General features: G+C 35.3%; 1 protein-coding gene across 1 annotated transcript; it reads left to right on the top strand.

Annotated features, from left to right (window-relative positions):
- Positions 1–324: 324 nt before the first annotated feature.
- On the top strand, positions 325–843 carry LOC145675277 (uncharacterized). Its single transcript, XM_081745663.1, has one exon. The coding sequence runs from the start codon at positions 325–327 to the stop codon at positions 841–843; it is 519 nt and encodes a 172-aa protein (XP_081601789.1).
- Positions 844–14892: the final 14049 nt, after the last annotated feature.

The raw sequence follows: 14892 nt of genomic DNA, 5'->3' as shown, positions 1-14892 counted from the left end.
GTAAAGATGGAGCCACATCTTTAGGTTATGGGTACCAGGAACGCTGTTAAAGTTACATCTAACAAACAAGGACAGTTAAGAAGAAAGGCTGCATCTAAAGTGATAGGTTAGAAGTGCGTGCTGTTTAGTTCGAACAGTCTTAGACTTAACCTAATTTAGAACAGTTGCAGTGCTGTAGTGTAAAAAAAAAAAAAATCGACCCAGTTTGTTTGAACATATTAATAGCAGTATCTTGAACTGAAGTGATACCAACAAAAATATCACTTGCACTAGTTTTTCGGTTCATGACAAGTGCCCCCTCTTCCTGTATTTGGCGGCAACAAGATGGATTTCACAAAGAACATTAAACTCTTGACCGGTGAAACAGACTGGCCAGTGTGGAAACGCAGAATTCGTGATTTGTTAGATTATCATGAAAACACATTAGATGTAATTGATGGAAAACTTGTGAAGCCGGAACCACCAGGTGAGAATGCCACAGAGGCACAAACCAAACAGTTCAAAGAACATAGTGACATTTATCGAAAAGCGAACAGTTATGCCAAAACAATGATAAGTAGTTCAGTTACAGACTCGGTATATCAAAAGATAATGGACAAAGAGACTGCTTATGATATGTGGGAAGCGTTGAAACAACAGTTCGAAGCCGCGTCCAAAGATCAGCTGTTTAAAATCTGTAGTGATTTTTTCGGGTTCAGTTGGACATTAGGTGAAGATGTTTCTACCCGTATAGCAAAACTGAAGGGTCTGTGGAACGAACTGAATAACGGTTTAAAAGGAAAAGGTGAAAACACGTTGCCAGATCTTTTGCTCGTGTGTAAAACGTTACATACTACCGAGTAAGTTTGAGACTTTTCAGTCAGGTTGGATGCTACTAACTAAAGATGAAAATAAGACATTCGACGAACTTACAACTCAGCTGTGTATGTTCGAAAGGAACTTTGCGAAAAATACAGACAGTTCCAAAGTTGTTCAAGAAGCATTAGTTGCAAAAGCGAACAAACAAAAATTAAGTGATAAAGCAAAAGGGAAGAAACCAAAAGGAAATGACGTGTGTAATTACTGTTCACAAAAAGGCCATTGGGTTAGGCAGTGCAGAAAGTGGATCGCAGACGGTAAACCTGCAAAGAAGAAAACGGGAAATAGTGAAAATGTAGATACCGCAGCAACAAGTGTAGCGTTTACAACTTTTTGTGAAGATGCATGTTCGGTTGAAATAGACTCAACTGCATGGTGGGTAGATAACGGTGCAACGAAACATGTCACAAATTGTGCAGTTCATTTTGTTGATTTTGAACATTTCGAAAGCCCTTGTAGTATTAAATCAGCCGGAAAAGAGAAATTAGTGGCAATCGGAAAAGGTACCATACGTGTATTGTCCTCTGTGAACAATAATTGTAAAGAAGTGACACTAAAAGATGTTTGGTATGTCCCGAACATTAATAGAAATTTATTTTCAGTACTAGCAGCCCAAGATCGAAACTCAAAAAGTGAATTTACGTCTTCAGCAACGGAATGTTCACTTAAGGTAAACGGTGAAGTGTTGTTGTGTGGGTCCCGCAAGATAGGTGGCTCCTTGTACAAGGCAAGTATACAACCGTTAGTACCGGAACAGGCAGTAGAAGTGAATATTGCAAAGAGTGAAAGTACCTTATTGCAGTTATACCATGAAAGGTGGGGACACCAGGAAAAGCGTCATGTAAGAAGAATACTACAGAAGGAGTTAGGTGTAAGTGTTCGATTAGAAAGTGATATTTGTGAACCCTGCATCTATGGTAAATCGCATCGGTTACCTTTTGGCAACAGACAAGCATCAAAAGTAGCAGGTGAATTCGTGTCGGGAGACGTGTGCGGACCGTTCGATGAATCGTTTCAGAAGAAACGGTATCTAGTTGTGTTCAAAGATAGTTATACAAAGTTTCGCTATGGCTATCTTATCAAAGAAAAATCTGAAGTAAAAACGGTGCTCAGGCACATGCTAGCTCACGCTAAAACTTCGGGACATGTAATCAGAGAGTTCCTAAGTGACAATGGAGGCGAGTTTGATAATGAAGATGTTCCTGCAGTTCTCAGTGAAGAAGGTGTTATACAAAGACTAACAGCGCCGTATACTCCAGAACAAAACGGTGTAAGTGAACGTGACCTACGAACAATAGTTGAAATGGCAAGAACGTTCAAGTATTTATTTATTTATTTTGACTTATTTTACATGTCGAGGTTAAGGCTATATGTAGCCTTATCTACCACCTAAACATGACACAAAATTGAAAAATCAAAGGATATAGCTAACAATAGCAAAAGAAAAAAAAAGTTAGAAAGTAAAAAAAAAACACACAAGAAACAGATTGTCACTTGAACACACACACACACACATACACACACACACACACACACAAATATAATATAGTGCTACATGAAAGTACATACATGTTATAATATGTGATAAGTGTTGAGTTTCATATCTTTATGACAGGCTTCTCTATTGGCTCTTCTGTCTCTGTGTCCATTCAACCCTGCTTCGATAACAATAAATTATAAACTGCCCTTTTAAAAAATGCTAAAGATTTTGACTCACGTATCGAGGTTGGCAAAGTATTCCAATCACGACACGTTGAAATTATATATGATTTGGATAAATAAGTTGATCTATGAATAGGAATTGCAAGTTGGCTATTAAAACGTGATCTTGTGTCCCTCTCATGGAAATCGCTTAAAAAATTAAGATGTTTTAGAAGATAGGAAGGTTCTGTAAAAGTAAGTGTTTTATACAGCAGTACCAACGAGTGCAATTTTCGCCGTTGCTGCATCTTCAGCCATTGCAGCTTTTTAAAGAATGGCGTAACATGATTTGAGAATTTTAAGTTAAAAATAAAACGTATACAAGCGTTTTGTACTCGCTGCAAACGCTTTTGTAAATGTATATCAGCGTCAGTTAAGGCGGTGTCACAGTACTCCAAATGTGGTACCACTAGGGTTTGAACAAGTGTTTTTTTCAACTGTGTTAATAAAAAGTTTTTTAATTTGCTGAGAGAATGAAGAATTCCAAAAGCCTTCTTGCATGATGCGTTAATTTGATCGGACCAAGTTAAATATTTGTTAAGTATGACGCCAAGATTTTTCACAGAGGAAGAGAAGGGAATATTTACGCCTTCTAAAGTTATATTGGGAACAAGTGAAGCATCTATTAACGTGGTTGCACGTTTGGAAGTAATTAAAATTGACTTTGATTTGACTGGATTTATAATCAAACAATTATTTGCTGACCATTTAGCCAAATTACTCAAGTCTTCTGTCATCTTTGTTATACAAGTATCTATTTGCTTTGGTGAAGAAGATAGATACAATTGAACATCGTCCGCATACATGTGATACTTACAGTGTTTTAGAGATTGTGCTAAGTCATTAATATAAAGGCAGAAAAGAAGAGGCCCTAAAACACTACCTTGAGGAACCCCACAAGGAAGGTTACGCTGACCAGAAACTAAGTTGGCAACCACCACATACTGTTTTCGGTCGCATAAGTAATTTTGAACCCACTTAGCAGCTGAAGTAGAGAAACTAAATTTTTGTACAAGTTTCTGTAGCAAAATGTCATGGTTTACTGACTGGAATGCTTTGCTATAATCCAGTAAGGTAAGTATGGTTATCTCTCTCTTGTCCAAAGCAGAACGTATATCATCAGTAATACTAGTAAGGGCTGTAGAAGTGCTGCAATGTTTACGAAACCCGGATTGAAAAGTGTCTAAAAGGTTATAAGTTCGAAGGTGCTCACATATTTGATCACTTACAATATATTCAAGAGCTTTAGATAGGGCAGGTAATATTGAAATAGGCCTTAAGTCTTCTGCAGATCGGACATCCTTAGTCTTAGGGAGAGGCAGGACGCGTGCTGTCTTCCACAAGACTGGGAATGTTCCGGTAGTAAGGGAAAGATTAAATAAATTAGTAATTGGGGAGAGGACGAAGGGTAATATTTTCTTGATCAATGTTATGCTTATTTCATCAGCACCTATAGCAGTGGATTTTATCCTCTTAATCGCTTTCATTACATCATGTGGGGTAACACAAGTGAAAGAGAAAACATTTTCTTCAAAATTAGGGATTTGTCCTGTATTATCAGATCTTGCATTTATCTGTGAGCTAAATGCAAATGAAGAAGCTGCATTTCCCTCAGCAATATGGGCTGAGTTAGTTTCTACGGCGATTTATGTTCTCAATAGAACAGGAAAATCATCAGTGGAAGGTGTGAGCCCATACGAGCTTTGGCTAGGCAAGAAGCCAAGGTTAAAACATCTACGTATTATTGGGTCTACGTGCTATGCGCACATCCCAGTGCAGAAACGAAGGAAAATGGATAAGAAAGCGATAAAAGGTTTTCTTGTAGGTTACGATGGTGATGAACGAGTTTAAATGTACAAGTGTCTAAATAGGTTAAATAACACTAACGTAATTGTAGCAGGTATTCCACATAGACATGACTTAGACGGTAACTCCTGTGTTAATGTACATTTAAAACAAACAAACAGCAAAATTTCCAAAATATGCAAAGGTTATTGTAATGTAAGGTACGTTGATTTGGGCTCTATGGAAAGGGATAATTTTACTACGCATGGACTACATTTGAACAACACTGGAAAACGTTCAATGTGTAATAGATTTGCTGAACTTGTAGAATCATCATCTGTAGTCTCGACAAGCGTCATCCCTTTACCATGGCAAGCATCGTTAGACAATAATGAAAGTCTAGCACCTGTAGTAAGAGACGGTAGCAATAACGTATGCAAGACACTTGATACATAGTCCAATATTAACGTAGAGTGTGGTAGTGTAGATCATATTGATAGGATTAGCTTAATACAAAGGGCAAGTAGTTCAATCTATAAAGCAGAAGATTGTAATAACATAACTGAAAATGCTCAAAAGATAGAACGACGGAAGAGAATGCGTAAGATGTTATCCGATGATTTTTTATGGTAGGAAATACTGACTTTTTACACCTTCTTTTTCATAATGTGCAAGGTTTAGGGAACAAAATTGATCTTCTGGAGGTATTGTTGGAAAGCGACTTCTCAAATGTACAGCTTCTTTGTATATGTGAGCACTGGTTAGATGCAAATATCGTTAATATGGTTAGTTTAAACGGTTTTAATATTATTACTCACTACTCTCGTACAATAAAAAGTCGAGGTGGTGTCGCAATTTTTGCTCGCTCTTATATACATGCAACTGAGATTGACGTTCGGAATTTTTGCGTCGAAATGCATTGTGAGGTAGTCGCATCAAAACTTCAAGAGTTAAATATTTGTATTGTGTGTATCTATAGGACCCCTTCTGGTGATTTAGGAATTTTCTTTAAAAATTTTGAGAAACTTCTAGCGAACTTACGTAGAAAATTTAGTAGTGTAGTTATCTGTGGGGATATAAACATAGATTGGTTAAAGAATTCAACTGATAAATCTAAATTTCAAGATATGTTAAATTTATATGAACTACAAACTATTATTAACGTACCTACTCGTCAAGGAAAGACAGCTATCGACCAAATTATTATTCCAAAAAATAATCTTAAATGTTTGTTTGAAGTCACTGAACTTGGATTTTCTGATCATGAAGCCATTTATTGTAGAATACCTACCGAGAGAATAGTGAAGGGAAGTCCGAAACCGATAACGAGAACAACCAGATCATTTTCAACGGAAAATATAAATTATTTTTGTTTTCTATTATCTCGTGAGTCTTGGAATCCCTTGTACGACTTACCTAGTGCTAATGACAAATTCAATTATTTTGTTGATGTTTTCTTACATAATTTTAACATAGCATTTCCATTACAGTTACGGAAAGATTTTAATAACATGAAAAAGTGGGTCACGCAAGGAATAAAAGTTTCAAAGCAAAAGCTTATATATTATCATAAACTTAAGAAAACCTGTGTTAATTTACCAGCTAAAGTTATTTCCCATATAAAAACATACAAAAGAATATATCAAAATGTTATTCGAACAGCCAAAAGAATCCACAATGACACTATAATACACGGATATAAAAACAAAATGAAAGGTGCGTGGAACGTAATAAACAATTCATCAAAGACTGTTCCAATGCGCGAAATATCACAAGTTAATTATAGAAATAATTCTTTTGCTGATCCTGCTGCCATTACTGAAGTCTTTAATCAGTATTTTCTTAATACGAATTTACCACCTGGAAAGTTGGATCTCGCTGTAGAGTCAAATATTCCATGCAACAAACATAGTATGTATGTAACTCCGGTAACTGAAGAAGAATTGTTGGACTGTATCAAAAGGCTTTCTAGTACCCGTTCTGCAGGTATAGATGAAGTCCCATCCCTAATTATAAAAAAGAGTGCGCATTTAATAGTGAAGCAACTATGCTTTCTTGTAAATGTATCATTTGAATCAGGCGTTTTCCCCGACAGATTGAAGACTGCAAAAGTTATACCTTTGCACAAAAAAGGAAATACTTATGATGTTCAAAACTATAGGCCTGTTTCTATTTTGTCTGTTTTCTCGAAGATTTTTGAATCACTAATGTTATCGCGCTTGAGAAATTTTATATCCTGCCATAACCTAATCTCGTCTTCTCAACATGGTTTCCAAAAAAAAAAAACAAATCAATTGATACAGCGTTGTTTAACTTTATTAAAGAGGTTTCTACAGTACTTGATAAGGGAAAATATGCAGTAGGTTTATTTGTTGATTTCTCCAAGGCATTCGACAGTGTTCAACATTCTCTTCTACTGGCAAAACTCCAGAAATATGGTATTAGGGGTGTAGTACATGAATGGTTTCGCTCGTACCTGACAAACAGAAAACAAGTAGTAAAAATACAAAAAATAATTAACAATAAACAAGTCACATTTTCATCCACAACTGCTACTATTTCTGCTGGTGTTCCTCAAGGCTCAATTCTTGGGCCAATTCTTTTTTTATTTTACATAAATGATCTTGTTCAATATATGTATCCCCAACATATTGTACTATATGCTGACGATGTAAATGTCATAGTAACAGCGGACAATACACTTGAACTAGAAAGTAAATTAAAGCAAACTGTGGAGCGTTTGATAAAATGGACATCTCAGAATCAACTGCTGATAAATGCAAAGAAAACAAAGGCACTAAATTTTCATTACTCATGTACACCTCGAACAGTACCACCCATTGTGATAAATTCAACTGATGTAGACTATTCAAAATCCACTAAATTTTTAGGTGTAACAATAAGCAATAGGCTTACATGGGATGCACATATTACTGAGCTAAACAGCAAATTAAGTCGTATCTGTTTTGTCATTTATAGACTACGTGGTTCAGTGTCAAAAGAAACTTTGCTGTTATTGTACTATGGTAAGTTTCAATCATTGTTAAATTACGGAATAATTTTCTGGGGAGCCTCCTATTCCAGTGTTACTACTTTTCGTCTACAGAAAAAGGCAATAAGATCTATTTTTAATCTATCACCAAGGTCCTCATGCAAAAGGGTCTTTCAGTCAAATAAAATTTTAACTGTGCCTTGTCTGTACATATACAAAAGTATCATATATGTAAAGAGAAATGAAAGTAGTTTTCTTCATGTTGACGATGTACATTCATACAACACACGACAAAAGAATAACATATTCACAGCATACCAAAACTATGCGTGCACCAAAAGAAGTGTTCTTCCTATGTCCGCTAAGTTGTTTAATAAGCTCCCAAGTTATTTGAAGAATATCAAAAACATACGAAATTTCAAAAATGAACTATTTAATTTTTTGTGTAACAAAATGTATTATCATATTAATGAATACTTGGGTGATAGTTTGTAAAATCATGTAAATCAATTATATTGAAATGTCTTATTATTATTTGACAAGTCCTATGTACTGGTCTCTGACCAATAATGTACGACATGGATGAATAAACAATGAAAAAATGAAAATGAAAACGATATAGAATCTGGGTGAAAGAAGAACAAAAGGTTATTTTGTCCAGAGACGTTACGTTTCAAGAAAAACTTGTTGAGTGCGAAGAACATATTGAGTTACCTCTTCGTGATGTGAACTCCGAGAAACCAAATGAAGATCAACACCAAGGAAAGCAAGCAACGGAAGGAGAGAACGACTACACAGAAGAAAAGGATGATGAATCAGAAAACAGTGATGATGAAAAAGAAGTACCAAAATCGCTGACCTTTCGGAACTTAAGAGATCGCTCAAAAAAAAACAAACCAGAACGTTTCAACGATTACGTAATGTCGGTAGGAAAACTAGTTAATGAGACTAGTACTCCAGAAACGTATGAAGAAGCTGTCAGCAGCAAGGAAAGTATCTACTGGCGTAAAGCAATGAACAGTGAAATGGCTTCATTGAAAGAAAATCAAACGTGGGAACTAGTAAACCTGCCAGAAGGATGCAAAGCAATTTCAAATAAGTGGATACACCGTGTAAAAACGAACCCAGACGGAACCATTGACAAGTATAAAGCACGGCTTGTGGTGAAAGGATTCAGTCAGCGTCAGGGTGTTGACTTTAGTCAAACCTTCAACCCTGTCGCTAAGTTAGGCACAATTCGCTCCTTGTTAAGTGTCGCAGCGAGTGAAAACATGCACTTAGCTCAATTCGATGTTTCAACCGCGTTTCTCTACGGTGAGTTAGAAGAAGTTATATACATGAAACAACCAATAGGCTATAGTGATGGCACGAATCGTGTGTGTAAACTCAAAAGAAGTTTGTACGGGCTGAAGCAGGCTCCAAGGTGTTGGAACAAGCGTTTTGGTGGTTTTTTGACAAAATTAGGCTTCAAAGTAAGTGAGGCTGATCCTTGTCTGTACATCAGGGAGCGAAACGGGAAAAAGGTTTTTGTAGTGTTGTACGTTGATGACGGTCTAGTTAGTTCAACAGAAAAGTGCGAATTGGAGACTTTCTTAGAAGAACTGAAGACTGAATTCAAGGTCACAATCAAGCGAGCATCCTATTTCTTAGGACTAGAGATAGAACGCGCAATCGACGGTTCAATCAAAATAAGTCAACAAGCTTATACAAGGAAAATCCTTCAAAGGTTTAACCTCGATGAATGCAAACAGTGTCCACACCGATGTTAAAACAGACAGAAGTACCGAAAGAAGGAAAAGAAGAGGAGAAGTGTAATTTTCCGTACCGACAAGCAGTAGGTGCTGTAATGTACTTAATGGTGGGAACCAGACCAGATCTCGCCTATAGTGTTGGAGTGCTTTCAAGATCAATTGAAAATCCTTCGTCAGAAGATGTTGTAAAAGTGAAAAGAGTGTTCAGATACTTAGCAGGAACAATCCGTTACGGTATTGTTTATCGTTCCAAAATAAATAGTGGTGTACTAGAGTGCTTCAGTGACGCAGATTTTGGCGGGTGTAGCAAGACAGGTCGATCGACTTCAGGTGTAATTGTAATATATGCAGGAGGTGCAGTGACATGGCTTAGCCAAAGGCAAAGAACAGTTGCTACGTCAGCTACAGAAGCCGAAATCATTGCAGCTAGCGAATCTGCTAAAGAAGTCACCTGGTTAAGCAGATTGTTCAATGAACTTACTAAACTCAAACACGTTCCTGTTATCGCAGTTGATAACAATGCAGCGGTAAAACTAGCTGAAAATCCAGAGCTGCATCGCAGAACAAAACATATTCAAATAAAGCATTTCTTTGTTCGTGAGAAAGTCACAGATGGGACATTAGGTGTACAACAGATCTCCACAGAAGAACAAGTGGCAGATATCATGACAAAACCATTAGCTAAAACACGAATGCTAGTGTTTTGTAATCGATTTGGCCTTTATTAACAAAGGAAAGTGTTAAGGCAAAGAACAAAATGTTAATAAATTCAAATAGGTTTTGTTAAAAAAAAAAGGAATTATGCTAATGAGTAATCTTGTAGTCTGTGTAGAAATGAGTGTTTTGGTAAAAGTTCGTAATTGGTTATGTTAGGACGTTCAGTTGGGTAACTTACTGTGGTAACCTGGACTCAATATAGAACACATCCTAAAAGCATGGTTTTAATGAACGGCTTGATGAGCTGAGGTGTCTAGTTTTTCTTTCTTGTTTAGTTTTGTTTAGATGTACGCACGAAGTGGAATAATAAATACAATAGACTGTATGAAGTTTCAGTTCCATTTTTCAGTAAAGTTGCAGCCACATCTTTAGATTCAACCCGAAACTATTAGTAATACACTTAAAGGTAAACGGAATACTGCACCAGGATTTGACTCTGTTACATATGTACTCATCAGACAAGCGCCTCACTCTTTTCTACTCTTTCTTAGCACCTTTTATACCTTTATTCTGCGAACTGGATATATTCCACTCGACTGGAAATACTCAAAAGTGCTTCTCTTTCCTAAACCAAAGAAACCTCCATCAGAAGTCACATCCTATCGTCCTATTCACCTCACTAGTTGTCTGCAAAATCTTGGAAAGAATCCTTGTCCGTCGCATACACGACCATCTTCACTCACATAATCTTCCAATACACCAAGCTGGATTTCGACCAAATTTTAGTACTCAAGATCAATTATTCCGTCTCACCACAGCTATTTACAATCAATATAATACAGGTTTCCCTTCTTGCCTTGTAACGTTTGATTTGGAAAAGGTTTTTGACAAAGTTTGGCGCCCTGGCTTACTATTTAAACTTCGTAACTATCTTCTGGCAACTTCGTACATCCGCTTCATACACTCCTTCTTAATAGGACGACTAGCTTATATCTCAGTCAATGGAACGCTCTCTCATCCTATCTTGCTGCAATCTGGTGTACCACAAGGCTCATCAGTGTCTCCTTTATTATACTTACTGTACATCGCTGATTTTGTTATTCCTAATAACACCACAATATTTCAATTTGCTGATGAAACTGCTTTTTTTACATCTGGCCGCACCGTACAATCTCTTAATAAAACCATGCAAGTAGCCATTGATGCATTTGTGCGATGGTGTCATGTTTGGAGGTTAAATATTAACTCTTCCAAAACACAAACCATAGTTTTCTTACCACGTCGACGCAGTTCACGAGTACATCGAAACCAGAATCTACTTCGCCTTCAGGTTGATCTTACGCCTATTCCAGTTTCAAGTACTATTACGTATCTCGGTGTCATTTTTAACACTCATCTTACCTGGACTCCACATCTCACCAAACTCATAGGTCAAGCGCAAAATCGACTTAATCTTCTCAAACGATTAGTGGGCACAACCTGGGGATTGAGGGCACCTACCGTTCTCAATACATATAAAACCTTCATGCGGAGTACATTAACCTATGGACATACAGCCTGGGCATCTGCGCCCCTAAAATTCTATCAAAAACTTGCTATACTAGAACACCGTGCTATACGCCTAGCATACCGCTATACGCCTAGCATCCAACACTTACTTTATGAGATGATCGATTTTCCGCCATTATTAACGCACCTCGAACAACTACGTATACGTTAGTAGTAGAAAATTGATCGATCTGGAACAACCTAGGACAGAAGAGAACAACTCACGAGCCCCTGGGAAATTGACCACCGTACACCGTGAGCCCACGGTCTTTTACGACCTCCATTTTAGGGGTGAATTTATTCCCTTTTATGAGCACTTTTTAGGGGGTGTACTCGTTCTCTTTTATGACCACTTTTTAGGGGGTGAACTCGTTCCCTTTTATGAGCAAATTTTACAACCCCTACGAACACATAGAAGAGCAGATAACACATAACACTACGTAACACAGCAGAACAGATAACACATAAGAGTATGTAACATAACAAGGGTGTACTCGTTCTTTAATCCCTTAGCATCAGACTACATAGCACATCAGACAGAGACTACGAAACATAACAGGGGTGAACTCGTTCCCTTTTCCAACCCCTATTTGAACATAGTGGAAATTACATAAGACTACGGGGGGTGTATTCCACCCCTATTTTAACATAATGAACATAGCAGAGAATAGAAGTGTACTCGTTTCCAACCCCTATTTTAACATAATGAACATAGTAGAGAAAAGTGGTGGTGAACACACAGCAAGGGTGTATTCGTGTTCAACCCTTATTTTAACATAGCAGAACTAGTAAAAGAGTATGACTTATTTTCCAACCCTTAATTGAAGATAGCAAAGAATACATAAGACTACGGGGGTGTATTCCACCCCTATTTGAACAGCAGAGAATAGGGGTGTATTCGTTTTGGATTCCACCCTTAATTGAACATAGCAGAGAGTACGTTCCCTTTTAAGGGTGTACTCGTTCTAATGTAACATACGAGTTGGCCTATTTTTCAACCCCTATTTGAGCATAGTCCATTTTTAAGGGGTAAACTCGTTCTAACCCTCTATAGTAAATATAATCATTTAAGGAGTGCACTTGTTCTAACCTATATTTGAACATAACAAAGATTATTTAAAGATTGCAAAGGAATGCGAACTTCCGTGTTTTGTTATCAGTTACATAATAACTTCCGCCATATGTGGATAATTCTCATTACGTCATTCATCCGGATTTTAAAAACATTGAGCTAGTTTTCTCTTTAACAGACAATAACTTGTCATTGAACGATAGGATTGAAAAAAGGAATCCCTGAACGTAATGCAATCAATTACAAAGGTATATGTTGATCGCTCGCAGTATAAATTGTCATTCAACGATAGGATTAAAAAAAGAGGGGAATCCCAGACCGTGACTCATCTCTATTGCGCAATATGACGTAATGCGATCACACAGGTATAAAAGACTGACCGAGATGTTTTTTTTGTAATCACTTCCTGTTTGGTGTTTGAAGTGTAAAGTTCAGATATTATCTTATTAGTGTGGTTTTGTTATTAGTGTGGTTTATTATTAGTGTGGCTTTGTTTTCTTTTGTAGGTAAGACATTTTATAATAATAATATTATATTATAAAAACTCACTTCAGAATTATTATAGTAACTTTGAGTTATTTAAAAAAATGGCAACAAAAAAGGTTAAATCAAATACTATCAATTCACCAACTGATACTCTATTTAATAATAATTTTAAAAAATCATTTTAAAATGTGATTCTGTTTTAAATGAGGATAGTGGATGTTTTTTAAATAATAAAAGAAAAGACTGTTTAGATATATTAAAACAAGAACAAACTAATACATCGTTTAAAGTAATTTTTTCTTTGGCTACAACTTTTGTAAAACCAGTAGATTTAGAAACATGTAGATTCTTTGTAAATAGTGGTAACGAAATTATTTTACCGAGTACAGATGTGAATTCTATAATTGAAAATTTATTTAATAAAATTTTAGTTGAACAAGAAAATAGAGCAATTAAGAAATCAGGGTGGTTTTTATGTTCTGAACTAAACCATCACTTAGAAATTAAAATCAGTAAATATGATCCTCTGTCAGCTTCATCATTTATAAAATTACCTCAATGGATTTTATCCAAAAAGAAATGTGTTATAAATATTCAAAATAACGATAATAGATGTTTTATGTATAGTATTCTAGCTGCGTTGCATCCCGCAAAAGATAATCCACATCGTGTGTGAATAATTACATACAATATATTAATACTTTATTACCATTATTTGAAAAAACGAATATAAAATTCCCCGTCGAAGTAGAACACATTAGCAAATTTGAATATATGTATAATTCCGTATTTACTAAGGAACAAATTTCTATTAATATATATGGCATTGATTATGATAATGAAACAATTTTTCCGTTACGTATAAGCGAAAACACATCTGTATTTAAACGTATAGATTTACTGTATTGTGAAGAAAATTGCAACAGTCATTATTGTCTTATAAAAAATCTCAATTCGTTATTGAAAAGTCATAAAGAGAAAACTTATGTAAAATTACCTCAATGGATTTTATCCACAAAATGTGTTATAAATATTGAAAATAACGATAATAGATGTTTTATGTATAGTATTCTAGCTGCTTTATATCCAGTAAAAGAACAACCAAATCGTGTAAATAATTACATACAATATATTAATACTTTATTACCGTTATTTGAAAAAACAAATATAAAATTCCCAGTTGAAGTAGAACACATAAGCAAATTTGAACATATGTATAATTCTGTATTTACTAAGGAACAAATTTCTATTAATATATATGGCATTGATTATGATAATGAAACAATTTTTCCGTTACGTATAAGCGAAAACACATCTGTAGATAAACGTATAGATTTACTGTATTGTGAAGAAAATTGCAACAGTCATTATTGTCTTATAAAAAATCTCAATTCGTTATTGAAAAGTCATAAAGAGAAAACTTATGTAAAATTACCTCAATGGATTTTATCCACAAAATGTGTTATAAATATTGAAAATAACGATAATTGATGTTTTATGTATAGTATTCTAGCTGCGTTGCATCCCGCAAAAGATAATCCACATCGTGTAAATAATTACATACAATATATTAATACTTTATTACCGTTATTTGAAAAAACAAATATAAAATTCCCCGTCGAAATAGCACACATAAGCAAATTTGAACATATGTATAATTCTGTATTTACTAAGGAACAAATTTCTATTAATATATATAGCATTAATTATGATAATGAAACAATTTTTCCGTTACGTATAAGCGAAAACACAGGTGTATTTAAACATATAGATTTATTATATTTAAACTCTCATTATTGTTTAATTACAAATTTAAATGGTTTAGTTAGACATCAGTTAGGTAGTCATCAAACATTTATTTGTAGACGATGTTTAGTATCTTTTTATAACAAATCAAAATTAGATGAACATGAGAAATTATGTAAAGATCACACTCCAACCAAAATTAACATGCCGAAACAAGGAGAAGTTTTAAAATTTCGAAATTTGAAATTGTTATTACAGAATGATGTGATAATAGTTGCAGATTTTGAAAGTTTATT

This window comes from Thermobia domestica, chromosome 18 (assembly GCF_964235325.1).
Source record: "Thermobia domestica chromosome 18, izTheDome1.hap1.1, whole genome shotgun sequence".
NCBI lineage: Eukaryota > Metazoa > Arthropoda > Insecta > Zygentoma > Lepismatidae > Thermobia > Thermobia domestica.
This window is presented reverse-complemented; position numbering and strand designations above follow the sequence as displayed.